Source organism: Pogona vitticeps, chromosome 2, assembly GCF_051106095.1.
Source record: "Pogona vitticeps strain Pit_001003342236 chromosome 2, PviZW2.1, whole genome shotgun sequence".
Taxonomy (NCBI): Eukaryota; Metazoa; Chordata; class Lepidosauria; order Squamata; family Agamidae; genus Pogona; species Pogona vitticeps.
In genome coordinates, this window is record NC_135784.1 from 279207949 (window position 1) to 279232355 (window position 24407).

At 44.0% G+C, this 24407-nt stretch overlaps 1 protein-coding gene and 1 long non-coding RNA gene across 2 annotated transcripts; both read left to right on the forward strand.

Moving 5' to 3' along the window:
- Nucleotides 1-1014: 1014 nt before the first annotated feature.
- Nucleotides 1015-24217, forward strand: LOC144586380 (uncharacterized). Its single transcript, XR_013541173.1, has 2 exons — nt 1015-6943; nt 20152-24217. It is a non-coding gene; the product is annotated as an uncharacterized LOC144586380 (long non-coding RNA).
- Nucleotides 8595-13024, forward strand: LOC144587068 (uncharacterized). The gene is made up of 4 exons (XM_078386417.1): nt 8595-8913; nt 9228-9692; nt 11510-12647; nt 12907-13024. The coding sequence occupies exons 1-3, from the start codon at nt 8595-8597 to the stop codon at nt 12631-12633; spliced, it is 1908 nt and encodes a 635-aa protein (XP_078242543.1). The 3' UTR covers nt 12634-12647; nt 12907-13024.
- Nucleotides 24218-24407: the final 190 nt, after the last annotated feature.

The following is a 24407-nucleotide window of genomic DNA, read 5'->3' on the forward strand; positions in this document are numbered from 1 at the left end:
CCCCTGCGCTCATGGGTGGTCGTGTTGCACTTGCGGAGGGGTGTGTCGAGCTTATGCGCATGCGCGACATGCCCCTTAGACACACGTGTGTAACACACCCACCTCTTGGGTGAGCCTGGCCTTGAGCGGAGGGGAGGCGGCTTCACCATGCGGCCTGCTCAAGCCTGGAGGACCTCGAGCTGACGGGTGGAGCGCCTGACCCAGGCCTTCCGGGATGAGCGCTTCCGTGCCCTCTTGGCCAAGTATGCCACCGAGGTGGTGGCCCTGGAGTGCCAGCGGGTGCTGCAGACCAGCCAGGCTGGCCTCCGCCGCTGCTGCCTCCATCTCTGCACCCCCTTCCACCTTGATAAAAGATCTGGCGGCGGCGGTCACAAGCCTGGACTCCTTGCCTTCCCTGCAACCAGTGGTGTCTCAGTTCCTTGCAGCTGCCCGGCAGCAGCCGCTGGTCCCTGCCACACTGCCTATTCCCCAGCCACCTGTAGTGGCGTCTATAGCAGGGTGGTGGGAAACTCTTCTCCATTCTCCACTTCAAACGCAAGGCTCCGCCAGAGTGACAACGGGGTGAGCGAGGGAGGCGAAGCCGGTGTGTGCGTGTGTGTTGGGAAATGGGAAAGCAGGCGGGGGCTCAGGCACCAACCTCCATGAGCTTGGAGGACTCCTCTTCCTCCTGCTCGAACTCTTCGTCTGGGCTGAAGCTGAGCTTGCCTAGGCCTTCCCCATCCAGTTCCCGCGGGGCCCGGTCATCATAGTGAGGTGACAGAGGGCCAGGTGGCCCAGGAGCACGCCAGCTCCAGCCTCGCCTTGCCTGGACCACCCCAGGCCACACTCTTCGGGGAGTGCATGGTGAGGAGCGCTGGGAAGGACCCCGCTGAGGGTCCCCGCGCCGCCTCCCCTCCTGGGGGCTTCCTTCATGCCCAGAAGTGACTCACCCGCTCCCTCAGGGGAAAAGCTGGCCCCTGGCCAGCACCATTTTCTGTATGCCCCATTGCCCAGCAACAAGGGAGGGCATGTGTGCCTTGCTGCGGTCCGTGGGAACTGTATTTTGCCCAGTCAGACTCGCCCCCATGGTTGTCACCCTCTGCTCCGACTCCGGCCTGCTCCTGGCCACTGGCGAAGGCTCCCGGCCCAGGCTTCACCAGGACCAGTAGGAAGACCACCAGCTGCCCCTTCTACCTTGATCGAGCCACCCCACCCCAAGTGCACCAGGCTGCAGCCACTGGTCCCTGCCACACTGCCTGGCTCCCAGCCGCGAGGAGCTGTGCTGCCGCTGGTTACAGCGAAGGCGAGGAGTCCAGGTTTGTGACTGCCGCCACCAGATCTCTTTGATCAAGGTGGATGGGGGTGCAGAGATTCTGAGGTAACACACTTGCATGTCACACTTGTAGACATGCGCACAAGCTCAACACGTCCACCAGCAACTGCCACACACCCCCCCCGTGTGGGTGGGTGTGGGGCCGGTGATCACTGTCCGCGGCCCAGTTCAAGGCAGCCCACAGACTGGCACCGGGCCACAGACCGGGGGTTGGGGAACCCTGGTTTAAATAGAGAGTCCTCCAAGTATACTGTATTCTGGTAATATGCAAATTCACAAACAAATCTGGATTAGGGAGTTTTACTCTTAAAATTATCTGTCTGTAATCACTGGCTGGATAGTTAGGTGAGTTAAGTAGTTAGGTTCCTGATTGTAGAACCCCAGGTTGGTAGGTCAATTCCCCACTGCCTAGAGGGGAGGCAGCCTGTGTGGCCTTGGGCAAGCTGCAGGGTGCCCTAAGAAAAAGGGAACAAACCACTTATGACTTCTCTATACTTAGAAAATCCTGGAAATTGGTTGCCATAAATCAGAACTGACTTGATGGTACTTGATTATCAGCTTCCAGTGTGGTGTTTTAGTGTGACAAACTAGATTCAAGTCTCCTCTTGGCCATAGCAATTCACTAAGTGGAGACACTGGTAAAACCACTCCTAAATATCTCACATAATTTGAAAACGACTAGGGTCACCATAAATTGGATGCAACTTGGCAGTATGTGACAACAATATACTTTAATTAGTTCATTATTGTGAGAACCTTAGTCTATAAATAAATAAAATTTTAATAATAAAAAATGGAATGCCCATGCCTGCTCATTGCCTCACTGATACCTCTGACAAAGAACAAACAGGAAGTTCAGAACAGTTGAGGATTTGTTGAACTAAAATAAATGTGGGATAATAACCTCATGAACATATTAGTATAGTAGCACATGATTTAGAAGAATGTCTCATTAAGGCTACAATCGTATACAGTGGTGCCTCGCATAGCGATGTTAATTGGTTCCAAAAAAAACATCGCTATGTGAAACCATCGCTATGCGAAACACCATTTCCCATAGGAATGCATTGGAAACCGGTTAATCCGTTCCAATTGGAACGGATTGCCGTTGTTAAGCGAAAAAACCCATAGGAAACATCGCTAAGCGAAACAATGTATCCTCCATTGGAATGTATTGAAGCTGACTCAATACATTTCAATGGCTTTGCGAAGTCAATTTTTGCAATTTTAAATGTGTCATACAAGGGGCAAAAATGGTTTTAAATGCTTGGATTAGCTTCTGCACCCTCTAAAACGGATGCAAAAGTTAATTTGGCTTTGATATGACTTTTCGTTAATTTTTTCTGAATTTTTCCCCCCAACTTTTGACAGCTGTCAAAATCTGACAGCTCCATTATTTCCTATGGGGGAAGAAAAAATTCATAAAAAATTAACGAAGACTCAGCAACTGTTCTAAATTCTTGGGTTCGTTAGAGGACCCCCTAAGTCATGTGCAAACCTGATTTGGCTTTGATCTGAACTTTCGTTAATTTATGGTGAATTGTTTTCTCCCCCATAGGAAAGCATGGAGCTGTCAGATTTTGACAGGTCCATTGGTTCCTATGGGCCAAAAAAAAAATTCACAAAAAATTAACGAAAAGTCAGATCAAAGCCAAATCAGGTTTGCACATGACTTAAGGGGTCCTCTAACGAATCCAAGCATTTGGGACCGTTTTTGACCCTTCTAAGACACTTTTTTAATTGAAAAAAGAAACATCGTTAAGTGAAGCAGGGGACCTAAAATCGCATTCGTTATGCGAAGCATGGTCCCAAACTTCGCTAAGCGAAAATCGCCCATAGGAAACATCGTTATGCGGTGCATATTATTTTCTAAAAAACACATTGTTATGCGAGTTCATCGCTAAACAAGGCAATCGTTAAGCGAGGCACCACTGTACTGTACATTTGCCTAGGAGTAAAATAGGTTGAACTCAATAAAGTTTATATCTGAGTAGGCATGCATATAAATGTATTGGCATGTGTTACTCGTGACAGCCTGGGAAACTTCAAGTGAATTTAAATTTGTAATTGGTGATGCCCTGAGGTAAACTAAATAATTAAAAACAGATTGTTTTAAAACATATTTTACATCTGTCCTTAAGTCATTCACATAAAATACATAGCTTTCTTCATAAATCATTGCACATTTGTTTGCCATTTATGGCAACAATGCAGCTCACCTCTGTCACGGACTGTAATGTAATAGCATCATTGTTCAGATTTCATGCACTGATGTTACCTCTAAATTAATATACTGTATACTGACTGCATATATTGGTCAGTTTTTCACAAAAGAAAATGCAGCATATGTTTAGCTTTATACCAGGGCATTTACGGTATGCTGCCATTCTATGTTATCTGAAATAAGGGTGAACAATGAGAGCTCCATAATTCAACACAGAATCTTATTTTTTTTCCTATTTGAAGATAAGTCAATTTTTACAGCAAACTGAACAATATTAATGGGTATGAAGTAGTTGTATATTAATGAATGAATACTTTAATGCTTTGTAATCTTGAAAATAGTATTTGAAAACTAATGTAAGTACATATAAAAAAGTATAAAAAACTTCTCGGCCTTTTGGTTAACATCAAGTGTAGTTGTATGTATACATCTGAAAACTCTAGTTGTTTCTTTCATTCTCCACAACTGAAGACAAGAAATGTGAATGAAACCATTGGCTGAAATAGAAATGCATTAGCAGAATATACATGTCTACGTATAAAGGCCTTCTCCTTATGCTTATGGACAGACAGTGCTGGGCTGTTTCTTAATGGCCATTCCGGTTCTTTAAAAAGCATTTTTTCTGAGTGTGAATTAAGCCAAACAGTCCAGTGGATATCATCTTAAATTACAGGGAATAGGTAGAAGTAGATTGTCAGGTAGTCTGGATCATAAATAGTTCTGAGGACTCTAGGCAAGGCAAATATGGGTTTATGTATCAAGTATTTTAATGAGTAGTCTCCCACAAGCTGACCGTCTGAGCCTGCAAAATTTCTAGATCTCAGCATGCCCATCTCAGGTATCTAGCTATTTTTTCAATTAGTTTTCAAGGGACCTTTAGCTACTGTTGTTGCTTTTGTTTGAGCCTCTCATCTGCCAGACTCTTTCAGTGCCTCACAGGCAGAACTGACATCAGCTCTTCTTCCCAAGACTTTCCAGAAGATACTGTCTGCTGAACAACTGAGTTCCTCCGGTTTCGCTGGCTGCCTCTGGTTTCAAGCTATTTCCTTTCCTTTCTGAGGATGACTCAGCAAGGTGAGACATAGCATTTCTGCATAGGAACATTGTGTATGAGTCTCTTTGAGGTACAAGGCAGTCTTAGACAATAACATCATATTTGGCTAGAATTCTTCAATGGGAATTCCTCATCCTGTCCCCCTCTTCCACAGCTTTCTGCACTGCCTAAAAATCTGGTCCAGATGATTTCCTAAATTTTCCCAGGATATGCAAGATATCTGCAGGAAGAAGGGGGATTTCTTCATCCCAGTTCTGTTGAAAAAAATGCTTCCATACGTGAATCCAGACAAAATAAAAACAAAAAAGTGGAAAAATGTTGTAGCACCCTAAAGACTAACTTTCATGTATACATCAATTTCTTTAGACAAGAAAGCTCACATTAAAATATAAGCCTTTAAGGTGACGCACCATATCTCTTTTTTTGGTTCTTATAAGGATATGCTTGCACAGACCACAGCAGTTACTTCTTTGAAAACTTTCCTTAAGTGAAACACTCTTGGAACTGAGGCATTATCTTTAAACCAATTTCATATTGGCTGATACTTGAGACTGGAGATGCCTTTAGATGAACTGTCATTTGACAGCCCTTTAAATAGATAGTGTGGCCATTTATATTGATATAAAAAAATAAAATCAAAGAGGAAATAGATGTGCATAAAATTTATGGTGCTGAAATTTGAAATGAAATACAACACATCTCACATTAGAAGGCTCTGATATGGTGGTGCAGAGTCTGCTATGGTGGTGCTCAGTCTGCTAGCCTGCTGTTTCCAAGTTGTGGTGGGCAACTTGAAGGCCCTTGCTCTCTCCTTTCTCATGGTGCTTTATTAGCAAATTGTAGTCAGATTAATTCTTCAGACAGAGGACTCCTTCAAATAGATTCTAGAGGACTATCCTCTAAAGTAGATCACATGGATGTTGTACACACTGAACCAAGAGAGAAAGAAAGATGCCTGGTCTGGCATTTGCAAAATTGTGATGAAGGTGTCAGCATAGCAGAAACTCACATGCTTTGATGCTTCAGAAATATCCTAAAAACATGGCAAGTGTCCTGAAAAAAACTTTTCAGTCAATAATGTCTTCTGATCTGCCCCTGCTCTAGGCAAAGTTTCTTTAATGTGTAAGGAAAGCACTGCCTCCTTGTGGTCAAAGGTTATCTTTACCAGAGAAATATTTTTTTCTAGAGAAAAAATGAAGAGCATTTTGGAGAGGGGTGTAAAAGTTCCAGACCTTGCTTCAGAGAGACTTGAGACTCAGCCTCAGAGTATTTACATCAGCTCTCACAGACATATACCAGTACTCTGGGACTCTTGTGTACATTTTTTCTGCATTATCCATGAAGGCGTTGTGCTAAGCCTGAAGAAGTGGGATTTTCTCCATGAAACCTTGCAATTTGCTTGATTTTCAGTGGTCCAGTAACAGGTATCACCTGTTCTTACATTGTGTAATATTTGGGGATCATGTAGCCTTTTCCTTGTCCTTACCACTGTGAAGACTCACACATTTACTATGGCATAACCTTTGGAAGACTAGACGGCACCTCATAAGATAAGCATAGTGATGACTCAATAGCTACTGTGATGACAGTAGCTGATAATGACACAAATATTGTAAATGAATGAAGTTGTGCAAGTGTCCATGATTCAAGTCTAACTTTTCATTTATTTTCAGAAGCTGTTAATTAAATCACAGCTACGTTTGTTAGACATGTGGTTGATAACTGACTAGCTCAGTCCCTAAATAAAGTAACAGACATTAGGGACATTTGTACTTCAGAATTAGAAATGACAAATACACATACACTAGACAAACAAGAATGTTAAGAACATGGGAAGTATTGTACAGGGTCAGTGGAAAATCCTATCTGGTGCATCATTCTAATCCCATATTGGCCAAGCAGGACGCGGGTGCAGTGGCACCCTCTTGTTCATGCTTCCTTGAAACCAATCCATACATAGAATCGTAGGATAAATGAGTTGGAAGAGGCCTATAAGGCCATTGGGTCCAACTAGTAGTTCACAGGATTTAGCGACTATATTTCTGTTGATGCAGCCTAAAATAGCATTTGTGCTTTTTGCAGACACATTGCACTATTGGCTCATATTAATCTTGTGATCTACAACATTTCCAAGATCTTACTCACTTGTAGTATCACAGAGCCAAGTACTCCCGATCTTGTAACTGTGCATTTGGGTTTTCCCCCATAGGTGTATAGCATTGCACTTATCCCTGTTTAATTTAATATTATTGATTTCAGCCCAGCGCTCAAGCCTATCAAGATATTTTTAAATTTGGTTCTTGTCCTCCAAGATATTGGTATTCGACCCAATTTTGTGCCATTTGCAAATTTGGTAAGTATTCCCTGCACTCCTTCATCGAAGGCATAAAAATGTTGAAGAGCACTGACCCCAGGACCCAGCCTTGTGATACCCTCTTCCCAGTTTTACAGTAGTCATTGATAAACACTCTCTGATTATGATTCTGTAACCAACTGTTTCTTTAACGTGGTTCTCTATGAATCCACACTGATGGGTTAAACAGCGCCTGTGCTGGTTCCTCTCGGAATTTTCCAGAGCTATGAGGGAAAAGATACAATGTTTGAGTTGCCCTGCACTGCGCAAGTGTAGCCCGCCAAAAATCCCCAGTTCCATTTATCCGCCCGCGGAGTTGGAACCTCTCGGTTGGAGCTCTTGAGATTTCATTCTCCTATCGCTGTTTTCGGATTTTTTGGACCTGACCTGGCTTGTCTTTCGTCTCTCCGTCTCTCCGTTGCCCTGAATTCGGACCGGCTGGCCTTCCTTTGCCTCTGGCGTGCTCATTACAAGTACTTTCGCTTTCCCGCTTGATCCTAATTGAGGCCTATTACCTCCCGCTGAGGTGCCACGCGCCAGCAGGATTCTTTCAATTACTGACTTTCTCTGCCGTTTGTTAACTGTTTGGCCTATGTCAGCGAAAAAGGGACCTTTTCGCCGCTGTTCTGCTTGTTCCGGGAAGCTCCCCTTCCAGGATCATCATTCACTCTGTCTTTTCTGTCTGGGTGAGACGCATTCGCCCACCACTTGCAAGCATTGCAAGGAATTCACCAAGGCGACCCTGAAATCTCGTCAGCAACGCCTCAAGTATTTTCTGTGGAATCGCACTCTGTCAGCTTCACAACCGTCAGATATGGAATCTGTCCAGTCAGTCTCCACTGTTCGTTCGGAGGTGACTTTGGCCTCCTCTTCCCCTCCTTCGACATCTAAGGAGGTGTCCAAGAAGCCTTCCAAGGGGAAATCCAAGAAATTGCCTGCCGGAAAAAAGTCTTCGTCTGATGTGCCTTCTTCTTCAACCTCGGCACCAACGAAGAAGGGACCGTCCAAGGCTGCGCCGAAGGCTAAGGCGAAGACCAAGGAGATTACCCTGGTCGTACCACCTGTATCGGCGTCGGTGCCTTCTCCATTCCTTGAGGAGTCTTCTCGGGACCGGGATTCGGTCTCCGACTTGGGCGCCCCCATTCCACCTCGCCAACCGCCACCGGTGGATTTGGGCAAGTCGCCTATGGTTAGCCAGCTCGACAAGCTCGTTGCCGGCGCCGAGAGCGTACCGCTCAGCCCGATACTTACCGGGCGAACAACCCGATCTCCTTCACTCCTCTCGGAGTCGGGTCGTTCTACATCTCCTCCCCCTCCACGGGATTGACCTACCAAGCCATTTGAAGAACCAGTCCCTCGGCGCCCAGCTTCTCATTCCGCCGACGACGAACCATCGGCGAAGAAGCGCCATCACCGACGAAGGCACTGTCGAGGCCACCGACGCCGAAGGGACTCCTCGCCGTCCGACTCAGATTACAGTCGGGGTCGGAAGAGGTCCCACCGGAGACGGCGAAGAAAGGATTCTTCTACCGAGTCCTCTTCGACCTCAAGGGAAAGGAGACATAGGAGAAAGAGATCTAAGTACTCCTATTCGTCATCCTCTCGGTCACATTCTCCGTGGTGAAGCCCATCCCTGAATAGACCATCGGATATGGGCTCTGGCAAACCTACGGTGCCGAAGGATGCCCCGACTGCACCGCCTGTCTTGCCGCCTCCACAACCTGCAGAGGAGTGTCCTCCGGCCCCGAAAAAGACGCCTTCGGGGCCGAAAGTACCTCGTCCTCCATCCTCCCCATACCATTCGGAGGAGGAGCATCCCGGAGAGGAATCTTCCGATGCGGAAGGCGACACCGAGTCGGAGGTGTCCTTAGAAGTCCCAATCCCTGGGGAACCTTTGCCTCCAGAGGCAGCTAACTTAAAACCATCCTCTCCTTCGGAAGATTTCTCTTCCTACACTCAAATGGTTGGCCGTATGGCTCAAGCTTTAAAGCTGGCGATTGAGCAGTCCCCAAGAAGAGAAGAGAATCTCATCTTCGGGGATATCGAAGCTGAAAGGACACATCCAGTCAGTTTGTCCTTCATACCTGAACTGATGGACCTTATTAAAGAATTCTGGGAGCATCCTGCCAATGCTACCTCGATTTCGAAAAGAACCGAGAATCTCTATAGGATTCATGGCGACAATACCTCTTTCCTAGTCATGCACCCTGCACCCAACTCTTTAATAGTAGAGTCTAGTTCTACTAAGACTCCTACAAAAGGTCACCCTACCCCAACCAACAAGGAGGGAAGGAAGCTCGAGATATTAGACAGCTCTGTCTGGATACTCATGCGGAAGCTCTCACAGTATCTAAATACCAACGGCTAGCCGCCCACCATGTAGCAGAGGCCACGTCCAAGAATTTTGCCTCCCTTATCACTCTGAGAAGGCATGCTTGGCTGCGCTCAGCCAACATTGTGGAGGACATTAAGACTAGAGTAGAAAACCTGCCTTTTGATGCCACAGGCCTCTTCAGCCAAAATACTGATGAGAACCTGGAAAACTTACATAAAAGTAAGAAAACGGCTAAATCATACTCGGTGCAAACTGCACCTAGACAATCCAAACCTCAGTGGCGTCCAAAGTACACCACCCAGTCTTACCAACAGCCTTCCACCAGTACTTACCGTCCTTACGGGGGCAATTCTTCCCAACGCCCTCCTCAGGCTTCTTCCTCTTCATCTGCTGCTTTCAGATCCCAACCGTCTCGTAAGAGGCAGTCTTTCAAAACACCTGGAAGAAAACAAAAGCAGTACCTTTGACTCCCTGACTATTCCGCTGCCAACCTCCCACACCACCCGCCTCTCTCCTTACCTTCACAACTGGACTCTCATTACCAACGACATTTGGGTTCTCAACATTATCACCTCCGGTTACCGCCTGGAGTTTATAAGGTTGCCTCCTCTAGGACAGGTCAACCCTACATCATTCGATCCGATCCTAGAGGAGGAAATCCTGACTCTCCTTCAGAAAGGGGCTATCCAGAAGGTACCATCAGAGGATGTCCTCGACGGTTTTTACTCCCGATACTTTATGGTTCCAAAGAAGGACGGGGCCTTCGTCCCATCCTCGATCTGAGAAGCCTCAACAAGTTTCTCAAGGCATGCAAGTTCAAGATGGTGACCTTAGAGTCCATCATTCATCTTCTGAGGCAAGGAGACTGGTTTGTGGTCCTGGATCTAACAGACGCATATTTCCATGTCACCATACACAGGAGCCACAGGAAATATCTGCGTCTACTTTTCAACAACACCATCTATCAATTTGTGGCCTTACCTTTTGGCCTTTCCACAGCACCCAGGACCTTCACCAAGTGCATGGCTCCGGTGGCAGCATACCTGCGTCTTCAGGGGATCCAGGTGTTCCCCTACATCGACGACTGGCTGATTGTCTCGACGTCCAGACATCAGGCCTTAAAGGACACCCAGTATGTTCTCCAGACGTTACAATCACTAGGTCTCACAGTCAATCACGAGAAGTCCAGGCTGAATCCCTCTCAGGTGGTGGACTACATCGGAGCGAGGTTAGACTCAGTACACGCTCGGATGTTCATGCCTCCAGAACGCATCCAAAAGCTAGTAAGAGCCATAAGAAGGTTCAGGCCAAGGGCAAGAGTAAAAGCAAGCCTTGCACAACATCTGCTAGGCCTCATGGCTTCTACAACGGCGACCCTGTCCCATGCTCGCCTCAAGATGCATTCACTTCAAATTTGGATGCTGTCCCTCTTCAATCCACTCCTCGACAGTCCAAACAAGCTTCTCACTGTCACCCCGGAGTTGGCACAGCAGCTGCAATGGTGGACTTTCCGACCTCACCTCTTGGTGGGGCGCCCCTTCCGTCCGGTTCATCTGACAACTCAGGTCACTACAGACGTGAGTCCACTCGGATGGGGCGCCCATTGCGAGGGTCATCAGATCAACGCTCTGTGGTCCCCTCAGGAGAAAAACTTGCACATAAACCATCTGGAGCTGTTAGCCATCATAAAGGCCTTGAAGTCCTTCCTACCTCTCGTGAGAGGCAGGGCGATTCAGCTCGTCACAGACAACACCACAGCGATGTTCTACGTGAACAAGCAGGGGGGAACAAGGTCAAAGTCCCTTCTGTTTCTGTCAATACATCTTTGGGAGTGGTGCTACCAGGAGCACATTTACCCGGTAGCCATCCACATAGCCACCACGGACAACATTGTTGCGGACGAGCTCAGTCGCCGCTCCACTCAAAATCACGAATGGGAACTGGACTCAGAGATCTTTCAAGCACTCTGACACAGGTGGGGAACTCCGACAACCGACATGTTCGCCAAGAACTCCAACAAGAAGTGTCTCCGCTACGCGTCCAGGGCAGGACGGGGCCCGGGATCGTTGGGAGATGCTTTCATGATCCCTTGGCACAAGGGCCTTCTATACATGTTTCCTCCCATTCCATTGGTTCAGAGGTCAGTAGTCAGAGCCCTCCAGCTGCAAGCAGAAGCAATCTTGATTGCACCTTGGTGGCCCAGACAACCTTGGTTCTCTCTACTTCTGCAGACAGCAATCGACAAGGTGACACTTCCCCTCGTCCCACACCTAATAACTCAGGACTCGGGGTCGATCTTCCACCCAGACCTGGACTCCCTCCAATTGACAGCGTGGAGGATATCCCATCAATAATGGAAGTTCTTGACAAGGCAAGAAAGCCTTCTACCATGCGGCTCTATCAACACAAGTGGCAAGGTTTTCTCAAATTCACTACAGAGCGGGGTTTACAAGCATCTCCCGTCTCTTTATCTACATTGCTACTGTATCTCAGACACCTGTTTGATCTTGGTTTAACCAAGTCTACCTTAAAGGTGTACACCTCAGCCATTGTAACTTTCCAACCAAAGGGGTCTCAATCCTCCAGATGGTTTTCCCATCCGACGGTGAAAGCTTTCTTTAGAGGTCTGTCCAACATGAGACCCCCTGTGAGACGGCCATTACCTCAGTGGTCTTTACAGACAGTACTGCACTCACTGGTTCGTCCCCCCTTTGAGCCAATGGCTACCTGTGACCTGAAGTTTTTATCCCTGAAAACTTTGTTCCTTGTGGCAATCACTTCTGCCCGTAGGGCTAGTGAATTGGCGGCTCTCCGGGCTGATTCCCCTTACCTCCAATTTTTCAAGGACAAGGTGGTATTATACCCAGATGTTTCTTTCCTCCCCAAGGTGGTGTCGGACTTTCATGTCAACCAACCTCTGTTGCTACCTACTCTTTTTTCTGAACCCTCTTCAGATATTGAGCGCACGCTCCACTGTTTGGACGTTCGTCGTGCATTATCCTTTTATATCTCAAGGACCAAGGACTTCAGGAAAGTCCAGAGACTGTTCTTGTGTTATTATGGCCAACGTAAAGGGACTGCTGCTTCGACGTCGACCCTGTTCAGATGGTTGGTTTCCACCACTTCGTTGGCCTATGAGTTGCAGCACAAACCTCTCCCTGAAAACCTGCGTGCTCATTCTACACGAGCTGTTGCCACGTCCACGGCCCTGCTGCGAGGGGTAGACATCCCCGACATATGTAGAGCAGCTACCTGGTCCAGTGTATCGACCTTCATCAAACACTATAGACTGGACCTCAGGGCCAAGAATGAGACCAGATTCGGGAGGGCTATCCTTACATCACTGCTGCAGTGACGGCCCACCATCCTGTAAGTAGCTTGGTAGTCACCCATCAGTGTGGATTCATAGAGAACCACGTTAAAGAAGAACAGGTTACTTACCTGTAAACATGGTTCTTTAAGTGGATTCTCTATGAATACACACGACCCGCCCAACCTCCCCACGTGTCCGTCACTGCTGATTGAGTTCCAACTCTCTCTATGTGCGGGCACATGGAACTGGGGATTTTTGGCGGGCTGCACTTGCGCAGTGCAGGGCAACTCAAACATTGTATCTTTTCCCTCATAGCTCTGGAAAATTCCGAGAGGAACCAGCGCAGGCGCTGTTTAACCCATCAGTGTGTATTCATAGAGAATCCACTTAAAGAACCATGTTTACAGGTAAGTAACCTGTTCGTATCCAATCTGATCCATAGAAGCATATCAGCTTGGGTACTGGACAGAATATGTATGTCTAGATGTGACTATATATACACGATTCAGTGGATAAGTTCAACAACTGATGGGGGGGTGCTCACTATATACAGTAAAGAGAAACAGGAAAGCAGGTACTCATGTTCCTCGTTTTGTTTCAAGGGTTTGCCTAATATTTGTGTTTGCCAGTGTTTGTTTCCATTGGGTATGTATTAGAAAGAAAGAAAGAAAGAAAGAAAGAAAGAAAGAAAGAAAGAAAGAAAGAAAGAAAGAAAGAAAGAAAGAAAGAAAGAAAGAAAGAAAGAAAGAAAGAAAGGAAGGAAGGAAGGAAGGAAGGAAGGAAGGAAGAAAGAAAGAGAAAGTAAGAAAGAAAGAAAGAAAGAAAGAAAGAAAGAAAGAAAGAAAGAAAGAAAGAAAGAAAGAAAAAGAAAGACTCTTCACAGCATGTCACAGAAAGTTAGTCATGGAAGCATTGCATACATGCACAATGAGGAACTATCAAAGCCACAGTACAGACACTAGAAGCAAACTTCTGGAAGCATTAAGTCACGTATTATCATTAGCATGATCACTACAAACCAGTTTGGCCAGGTGGCAAAGGAAGGATTCTCATCTCCCAATGGCACCCACTATTTAATGGCCTTGCTGCCATGCCTTGTTCCTATGTATTTGTAGACAAAAGGTTCCTGTCATTCACAGTTGAAAAGTATTGTGCTTCTATTCTATAATTTTCCCTTAATATATAGAATGGAAAGAACAACAGAAAACAATGGGAACATTCAGGCGGGCTGTGGATTGGACAATACCGTGTCTGGATCACCTGTAAACTCCCATGAAAGAGGCAGTGATCAAGTGGGATCTCACTCATAAAGAGAGGCTAGGGTGCAAAATACAATCAATGGTCTTGGCAGTTATCACACACATACTGTTTAGTGGATTTCCCTTACATCTGCATATGCACGTGCACGCACACACACACACACACACACAGAACTCTAAATAGAAAACTCACAAGGAAAGTGTTGACAGGGTGAGTTGAAATTAAATTTTACACCTCATTGAATGTTGGTACAGTCTGAAAATGTCTTAGGTATGCTTCTCTTTGCTTCTTTCAATGCTTGGGAAATTGCTTTTAAGAATAATTAATACAATGATATATTCAAGTCAACCATAAAGTGCTGGATGATCAATTTGGATCTTTGTAAAGTAAGAACTTGGTAAGAATTAACATCTACCGTGCAAGATGCAGTGTTGTAAATGAAATCAGTTCAAAATTACGACAGCCACGTGGACGTGGTATTTGTTTCGCTGTTTACATTCCCAGCCGGAACTGGGAAGATTGGAGAGGAGAAAGAAGAGGCAGCAGCAGAGAGATGGGGTGGTGCGTGAAGGGGTTGGAGATAGTCCAGTCTGGCCCAAGAAAACAAGACCAGCTCCACTTCCCAGCCCTCTGGCTGCTGAAACCTAGTGCTGCTGGTTTTGTTGCTGCCACCACCACCACACTTGACTTAAACTAGAGGACGGGCTAGGCAGGCAGGCAGGCAGGCAAGTAACAGGCAGGCAGGGTCAGCCATTTGGTGTGGCACTAGGGAGCCACAAGAAGCTGCAGTGCCAGCCTCAGCAAGCAGGCTGCAATGTTGTTTTTGGTTTAATTCCTATGATCTGGTATAGTGCTATATTAGATAGCAGGAATTTAAAAAATGCAGACAGGGGTGTTCACATAGGTTGAATCGATTCCACAAGTGTGGTAAAATAAATGGACATCTGGCAGAGGACTAAAAATTTTGCTGCTGCACAGAAAAACCCAATTCCCCATAAAATTAAACTGTAGTCAAGAACATGTTATCTATTCACCCAAATCACCCAAACTTAAACAGAGTTAGAATGTGCTAAACCTAGCTAAAACAGAGCTTGTGTGTTTTTTTTCTTTTAATTAGAGGCGGAGCTCTTAGTATTCTTAAAATTAACTTTTCATTTTCTGGCTTCTTTTCTCTTGACAAACATGGACACAACAATGTCTGGTTTCCTTCTTCCTCCATGACGTTCTCCTTAGCACTAATACAGTACCGTACAAGGGATTCTGTTCTCAATCACATTCCAAGTAAGTGATCATGAGGAAGGAAAATTGCTGGACAAATATAATAACCATAATAGTATCCTAAAAGTTATACAAGAACTAAAACTGCCTGGACTGTTCATGAGGACCTTACCCCCACCCCCACCCCCAAAATAACTTTACATACAAGAAAAAGGTACCTGTTACTGGAACTGCTTGTTAGGTGAACATAATACAAGACAAAGGAAAACAAATCAAATTGTTTGATTATTTGTTTGTTTAATAGGATTTTAATTTTAAAATATGTGGCAGTTCATAATAATATAATGAAACACTTGGCAAAAACAAATTTTAAAGGAAAATTCATTAAATAATTATTTAAGGCAGGTATAGCTGATAATGCTAACCAGTCAGGAAAATGCCTGGGTGGCGGAGCTTTGGCACCTATAAAAATCTGGTCAATAATACAAATTTAATATACATTAAATATGTATTTCTTAACTTTTCAATTTTAATATTCACCCCACTTCACCAAATAGTGAGACACTTCGCAGTTTTCAGGGCATTTCTGTTGGTCTGGAGCTTTGTGGTGCTCTCTTTTTCCATTCCCTGAATACAAATACAGGCACTCCTCACTTAACGACTGAGTTCTGTTCTTACACTAGGTGACTAGATCGTTAAGCAAATTAGTCAATAAGTGAGCAGCAATAATAGTGTATGAGGAAGTAATAAATCACATGCTGTTGGGAAGAGGTATCTTGAAAGCAGCAAGCAGGTATTCACAAGAGTCGTAAAAGGTCGTAAATCCGAACAGTCATTAAACAGGCTGGTTCTTAAGTAAGGTGTGCCTGTGCTGTTTCCATAATTTCTTCACATAGACCCAAGATTACATAGTTCATGGTTATGGGGTCAAAGGAGAATGCCCCCTTTTACATATTTCCTTACCATTCAGTAGACTCAAAAAAGTAATACAGGATCAGGACAAGGAGAGACATATTTGCTGGTCCCACAAACTCTATCCTCCCCATCTGGATTTGGATTTGAATGACCAAAGCAAAGCTCACTGTGAAGAACTTGCACAACACTTTGCAGATAACATTTTCTGATCTGCTCTGACTTGGATGTTGTACTAGGCTTTGTGAATGTAGCTACGACTCCTGTTTGCCCTGTGCTGAGTGTGGCATTCGCCCTCGTGTCCCCTTGCTTGACCGCCAAGACTCAGAATACACGAAGGCAAACAATCCCCTCTTTTACACTGCTGCCACCAGGTGATCACTAAATCACCATTACTTCAGGAAGATGAAGATTCAGGTTCACACTTCAAAGTCTTTTAAATATAACTTTTGTTTATTGATTACAGAAATTGATAGTGATTCATGAATATCTTCTATAGGTAAATTTATTATTAACAACAATCTTCTATTTGATAATACACTCCTAACTAATCACCTCTCAAATTTCCCCAAATGCCACACTCTATCTCCTTCTCCACTCTCTCATGCTACTCATACTATCCCTCTGACTGACTCTCTCTCAGGCTCCACCTCTTATCACATCTCTCTCGGCTCCGCCTCTCAGCAACATGAACATGCATGAACAATTAACATAACAAACATGAACCATTGACATAATAAAGGGGAACGCTACACTGAGTTTCAATTTCTGCAGTGTGATGGTGTGGACAAAACTCTTGGAGGGTACCACATGTCTGCTGGATCCATGCCCTTCCTGGATTATAAAAGCTGTCAGAAAGAGTTGTTGAGTGGGTAGGAAGTGTGGTGAATGCTTCCTTGCAACAGGGTAGGATCTCAGCATGCTTACAGGATGCAATAGTAAGGCCATAGTTGAAAAAGTCCTCCTTAGATCCCACAATACTAAATAACTACTGAACTGTCTCTAATATTCCATTTTTAGGCAAGGTATTAGAGTGGGTCATGGTTCTCAGTTCCAGGGATTCCTGGATGGACTATCTAGATCCATTTCAATTTGGTTTCAGGACTGGTTGTTGGATGGATATTTCTCTGGTCACCTACAGCAGGAACTGAACAAGGGGAGTATGTTGCTGTTGGTTCAACTGGACCTCTCCACAGCTTTCAATACAATTGACTGTGGCATCCTTCTGGCCTGTCTCTCTGGGATGGGACTTGGAGGCACTGTTTTACAGTGGCTCAAGTCCTTCCTGGAGGGGAGAACTCAGAATGTGGTGCAGAGGGACTTGGATTCAGCAACCTGACCATTGGCCTATGGCATCCCTCAGGATTGTGCTTTGTGCCCTACGTTATTTAACATGTACATGAAACCGCTTGTCTGGGGTTTGGGGTTTGGTGCCTCCAATATGCTGGTGACAGCCAACTCTATCTCCCCTTGCTGTCTAAATCTGAGGAAGCTGTTTTGGCTCTAGATCCATGTCTAGTGTCAGTAATGACTGGGTGAGGGTGAATAAACTTAAACTTAATCCAGACAAGGCAGGTGCTCCTGGTCAGTCAAAAGGCCGATCGGGGAACAGGGATTCAGCCTGTGCTGGATGGAGCTAAATTCTCATTGAAAACCAAGGTGCACAGCTTGCAAGTATTCCTAGATGGCTCTGAGTCTGGATTACTAGGTTTTGTCAGGGGCCAGAAGCGCATTTGCAGAGTTAGAAGGAGTGTGCCAGCTCTGGACATTCTTGGGGAGGTTTGATCTGGCCATGGTGACAAATGCTTTATTTCCATCCCAGTTGGATTACTGTAATGCTCATGGGGCTGCCTATGGAACGGGTCATGTAGGTTCAGTGGGTACCAAATGCAGCAGCCAGATTGCTAACTGGAGCTGGGCACAGGCATCACATAACCCTTCTTTTACAACAGCTCCACTGGCTGCCTGGCCATATCCAAGCACAGTTCAAAGTGATGGTTCTAACCTATAAAGTCCTAAATGGCTTGGACCCAAGTTAACTCAAGGACCGCATCTCCTTTTATGAGCCTCCTTGAGCGTTCCAGAGTCTGGGAGCAGCAACAGAGAAGGCCCTCTTCTGTGTTCCCACCAAACACACCTTTAAAGACATCAGGAGAGGCCTACTCCTCGGCCCTGCAGTCTTTAGAGGTGTGTTTGGTGGGGACACAGAAGAGGGCCTTCTCTGTTGCTGCTCCCAGAATCTGGAATTCCCTTCCATAGGAGGATAGGCAGACCCATCTTTACTGTCCTTTTGCAAGCAGGTGAAGGTCTTTCTCTTCAGACAAACTTTCCCTGAGTGATTGGTTACTCAGTGGTTTTTTTTTAACTTATTGCTGTATCTTACTGCACTGAATGTGTTTTGGTGTTCCTTATGCTTTTTAGTATTGTATTAATTTTATCCTTTTATTATTGTATACTCACAGTTGTTAGCTTAAATACTGTCTTTTAATTGCTGTAAGCTGCCTTGGGTTCTTTTTGAGGGGAAAGGCAAGATAAAAATATTTTAAATAAATAAATAAGTTAACGGAAGATGAGTTGTAGAAGTCTAACAATTACTAACCCCTGCAGAGACAAACCCTCAAATACCCTGGGCTGTTAAGGACAAGATAGATATTGATCTTTGGAAACTTATAGTGATGGTCTAACATCAGAGAAGTCTGATAGAAAAATTCATTGCCCAGTTTTGTTCGCTTATTTACTACATGCATATCACTTGTCCATAGGAAAACCATGTCTAAAGTATAACATCTAAGAGACAAGCACAAACATATTTCACTGTGTGCTAAGCTTGAGTATTATGCATATGTATTACCTGTAAGTATTACGTATAAGCATGCTTACAATTGTGCATCTGTCATCATAATCCTGAACATGCCACTCATTCACAAGTCACATTAACATCAAGGTGATCTTCCCAGAAAAATAGATAAGGCCTGCTGTCTTCAGGATTGCAGTCATAATTGAACACAGAAGTTATACCTGCATAAGAAAACTGGTTTTGTTGGCCACAGAGTTGATCCCTTCAGTTTTATATAGTTGTGCTGTTTAAGAAGTACAAAGGATAGGCAAATGCTGCTACACAAAAAATATTTTCTCATATGTGGATGGACCTGCAGTTCAGCACATCAATACCTTCGGCAGACAGGAATGAAGAGTTATGTACTGAGTCAGGAAATGAACAATGTTAGAATTTAATAGGAAGGGCGTGTTTATGTTCCCAGTGGTGCGTTTCTAATATTTTGTCAGATTGCAGGCCTCAGAATTAGTCAGAGAGATCCACCTTATTCATCATTTGGTAAATTAGGTATGCCTGTCTCTTGCTTGATTAGCACATACAGCTTAGAAGCTGTTTTTTCAGAACACAAATATGTGTTTGGAAACATTTCCTTTTTCAAATGTAAACTTTATTTGCAACCTTGGGCATTAAAGGTTTTGCATTATTGGCCCTCTTAACGGATAATTCCATGCTTTAAAAAATCTCTGCTAAATTGAGTTGAGAATTAAGGCTATTTTATATTAATTCATAAAAGGAACTTGGGAGTTAAGGCTACTACCCCAAGACATGTGCTCTTTGATCAGATATGTCTGTGTGCAATGTCATTAATTGTGCTTTTTTTATTACTCATCCTCCACGAACCACACATTGCGGTGGTATTTCAGGCCCAAGTGTGCAATTCTATCTTCACTGAAGTTTGAAGGTTTTAGTATATCAAACTGAGCATTTTTCCACACTAATCCATGGTATTATCCTAATGGTTTATAAAGCATCTCAAGATCTAGGTGCTATATGTTGTTTGAATTAAAATAAATCATACAAAAACCCTGCTCATACCTTGTAATGAAAGAGAAAAAGGATAAAGCCACAGGGGCACAAAAAGTGACAGAACAGCAAGTATTAGAACTGAAAAGAACCAGAAAAGAAGATACATATGGTTGAAATGACTTCAAGGAGGGAGAGAAACAGAGGTTGGCGGGACAAAAGAAAGGACAACAAAAAAGTAGGGGCCATGAAATAAGAGAAATGTAAGGTTTAAGGGAAAGGAGACGACTGGTAGAACAAAGACAAGAAGCAGCCAATGTATGAAGAGGTTTCAAAACTAACAAAACTGATGTTCTTTTTTTTTTTTAAAGAATCCAATGAAGACAACAAAATAGTTTGGACAAACAAGCAGCAGAAGGAACGACAGAGCAGAGTGAATAAAGCAAAAATAAACAGGAAAGAACAGAAATGCTGCAAAGAAAAGGCAAAAGAAAGAGGTAGATGCTAACCACTGTTACCAATATTAAAAAGCTGGAAACCGAAGCATAGTAGCAGCTGTAGCACTAGTTTGCACAAAGGAAACAGAGAAGAATTGAAGAGCTCAGTGCAGTGATATGTGAGATTGCTGATACATTACTATTTTATTAACTGGGGTGGAGTGACTGGTTAACTCATGTTAACAATAGAGCTCAGCCGGGCTCACACTGTTTCTCACTGTATGACTAATTTCCTCCTGTTGAAGATCTTCTGGGAATTAGTCTTAAAACAACAGTAACTTATATTAAAATCAGTGGTTTGAAAAGCTGAAAAAATGTAAACAAACAGAATATTGGTAATTTTATTTAACAAGGAATGATTGCCTGAAAATAAGTGCTTTGATAGAGAGATGGCAGTACATAGAACAGAACCTGATGCGTGTCAAAATTACTACTATTAATAGCTGGGCAAACCCAGTACAGTATTAACATTTTCTGTTGGAACTATGGAAGTATAATGATCTTGATTATTTAAACCTGAATCCTATTATACAGAGCACCTTTATTTGTCAGAGGGCATGTGCAGACACTGTCATGTCCACTTCAAGAATCTCTGTAGAGGTCAAATAGTTAAACTTCAGAACTACTTGCATGGGAGCACTGTTCCACTTCTTCAGATGATAGCAGAAATGATAAAGGACTAGCTATATTGCAGCTGAGAACCATTAACAATATTGCAATGTTGCAACAATATTGTAATATTATAAATGGAAAAACAACCTACATCGATGGAAGTTCCACAGTGAAAGGATGCATGACATCATAAACCATTACTATGAGCAGCAATTACCTCCTGGATGATAATGCTAATAAGCTCTGGAAAACTTGACCATCCCAAAATAACTGGCAGGTCTTTTTAGCCCAGAAAGTATCACTGATGGATATGTACATGGCTCCCAGATTACACCTTTTGTTGTTTAGTTGTTAAATCATGTCTGACTCTTTCTGACCCCATGGACCAGAGCATGCTAGACCCTCCTGTCTTTCACTGCCTCCTGGAGTTGGGTCAAATTCATGTTGGTAGCTTTGATGACATTGTCCAACCATCTCATCCTCTGTCGTCCCCTTCTCCTCTTGCCTTTAATCTTTCCCAACATCAGGGTCTTTTCCAGGGAGACTTCCCTTCTCATGAGATGGCCAAAGTATTGGAGCCTCAGCTTCAGGATCTGTCCTGCCACAGATTACACCTAGCATTGTATAATGAGATGAGAGAGGAATGATGGCTCTCCGCTTCTGAAAGCACCAAGCTGGCTGCATCGTAGAGAGCTGCATCTTGCCTTTGGCAAAACACACAGCTGTTTAAAATAAATGAAATGAAATTAGTAAAGGTGCTAGGCTCAGCACCTTGCCTTCTCTTGCATAATGTTGCATACAATCAGAAAAGAGCAGAAGTGATGTTAAAAAACAACAACATATACTATGAGGCTACTGGACAGCTGGTAAAGGTAAAGGTTCCCCTTGACAATTTTTGTCCAGTCATGTTCGACTGTAGGGGGTGGTGCTCATCCCCCTTTCCAAGCCATAGAGCCAGTGTTTGTCCAAAGACAATCTTCCGTGGTCACATGGCCAGTGCAACTTAGACACGGAACGCTGTTACCTTCCCACCGAGGTGGTTCTTATTTATCTGCTCGCATTTGCATGCTTTTGAACTGCTAGGTTGGCGGGAGCTGGGACATGTGGATTCGATCTTACAGCTGAAGATCTACAGCATAGAGGCTTCTGTGGTTTAACCCACAGTGCCACCACTGGACAGCTACCTGGGTATAAATTGCTTCTGAATATTTACCTAGTCCTAGAGGTATCCCAGGTTTTGGGGAAAGCCTTTGCACTGGAACCAATATGGAACCAATATGGTTGCAGTGTAAAGGTTTATTGAGGAGTCAATACACTGGCTGTTACTTATGGTAGCATGGAATTTTTGTTGATGATTCAATTATATTGGCATAAAGATCATTAGTGAATACAGCTGACAAACTTTGTTGACATATTCAGTCCTAGCAACTGTCCTCTTCTGTACTTGTAGGATCTCTTTTTCTTCAGATTATCCAGTTAAGTCCTCTTCACTTGCTGACCTGCTTTTTCCACTTAATGGAGCATCATGTTCACCTCTGCTGAAGATTATTATAATTGGTGAGAATTATGCATAGGCTTTTGTCGCATGCCACTTAGGTTGAATCAAAGCTGCACATCTAATCATTGTCCAGGCATTGAGAAAGTTTACACAGCTTTCAGCCTGAAGCAAAACCCAGTTTGGTTGTTGCCCTGCATGACAGGGTGTCAATAAGGACCATTGTATAGTGAGAAAAATATATGAAGTTTGTAGAATGCGATATTGTGGGGGACAGGGACTGTCCTTGGAAAAATTACTGTTAGCAAATGCTTATTTCTGCTAAGAGCAGGATTGTCAGTAGTTCTTAAATGAAGCAATGTTGCAGTGTTATAAAGATGTAGGTCCATTCCTTCAGTGTTACTGCACCACATCTTATGGACTTCAGCAGAACATGCATTCAGCTCCTGAGTGTTCCTAATTACTTAAAAAAATTGGCAACCTGAGTTGAAAACAGAACAAAGGCTCTTTGTGCTATTGCAAAGGAGAGCCAAAAAGCTCTTGAAGCAAATCTTGTTTACAAGACAGCCAGAGGCAATTCTTCACTAAAACAAGCTGTCATTCTGTATAATGGAAGATATATATTTTTTGTACACTGCAAGGAATGCAGAAGTGCGGTGTACTAATAAAAGAAAATGTACACTAATATAAGCTGCCTGACAATTCTGACCTTACGTCAATCCAACACCACAATTTACAGGACTTGTCACAATCCGATGCCTATTTTGGGGACTTTTCTTCATAAACTAAAAGCTGATTTGTGGGTGATAACCAGCAGCCACACTGGAGGAAATATTTGGAAATATGGAAATATTTATAGATGACTCAGTGTACCTGACTCCTAAAGTCCATATGCTGAGTGCTGCTGATCCAAATCAATTAACACAATCAGTGTGGGTGGCAAAAAAATGGCTACAGTTCAACTATGTCAACAGAAATCACGCCTCTGAAATCCCTTGCTACCTACCATGTCTTCCTGGTGTTTCATCTTCTCATACATAGTGTGTGTTGCTACCAATACAAGGACAGACAGTTGTCCTTGGAAACACATGGGCTGGAGCCCAACTGCAGTTGAAGCTTATGTCCACATTTCCAAATAGTTTGATGTCTGCATATAGCACCTCACAAGAGAATAAACAAGAAACTTCCTCTGCCTCCTCCTTTTCCATTAGCCTCTATTCTACAGCCTGCTCTTTTCACAAGGCCTCCTGACCCTCTGACTTGGCCATTTAGGGAAGCCATTCTCAACCTTTTTTTGGGGGGGGGGGCAACAGCCATAAACACAATATAAAAGAAGAATTTTTCTAGACTGTGGGTCCCCTTCAAATGATCTAGGGCCACACTGAGAATGGCTGGTTAGAGGATTGGTGGGCTGACAGCAGGAAAGAAAGCAGGAAAATTCACATTCTGGCCATTACTTTCTACCAGTGTTTCTCTGGATCCAAGCCTTTATCATAGCAAAATAGCACTTCCTAAGGCATAGATTTTATTTACAAGGAAAGGACATGGCCGCACTGGCAGAATAGCTCGCAATTTAGATTGCTTTTGGTGCTGTTTGGTTTATGGTGTCCAGGTGTGTTTTGATTTAGAGTGATCCATCCCACCCCTTTTTAGACCTGTCCTGTCAGAGCAGTAGGGCTACAGGTTATTTGTCCACACCAAAATAGAGCTGTAGATGGTGTTAGAGATGCGAACCCTGTAATGCATATTGTGGGTTCTGGAACTGAAAGAGAGAGAGAGAGAGTTATAAATTTAGATGCATATGCCACTTATATTATTTTTTTTAAAGGAAAACTGCCATGGCCAGGTGAATGATGGCCACAGGAAAAGGCAGGTAAAGGGGTCGAAAGGGGAGTGTCATTGATCAGAAGGGTGACAAAATGGGGAGATCCAAAAACTTGTCTGAACCCTTATTACAAGAGGAAAAAAGTCAATCAGTGAACAGAAATATCATTCAAGTGAGAGATAAAATAGATTACACTAA

Bases quoted from the DNA above. Each gene is read 5' to 3' on its own strand.
- LOC144587068 (XM_078386417.1), top strand. From the start codon at position 8,595: ATGGGCTCTGGCAAACCTACGGTGCCGAAGGATGCCCCGACTGCACCG. The intron at 8,914-9,227 runs GTATGGCTCAAG...CCAACCAACAAG, and splicing joins CTACACTCAAATGGTTGGCC to GAGGGAAGGAAGCTCGAGAT. The intron at 9,693-11,509 runs GTAAGAGGCAGT...CTACTTCTGCAG, and splicing joins TTTCAGATCCCAACCGTCTC to ACAGCAATCGACAAGGTGAC.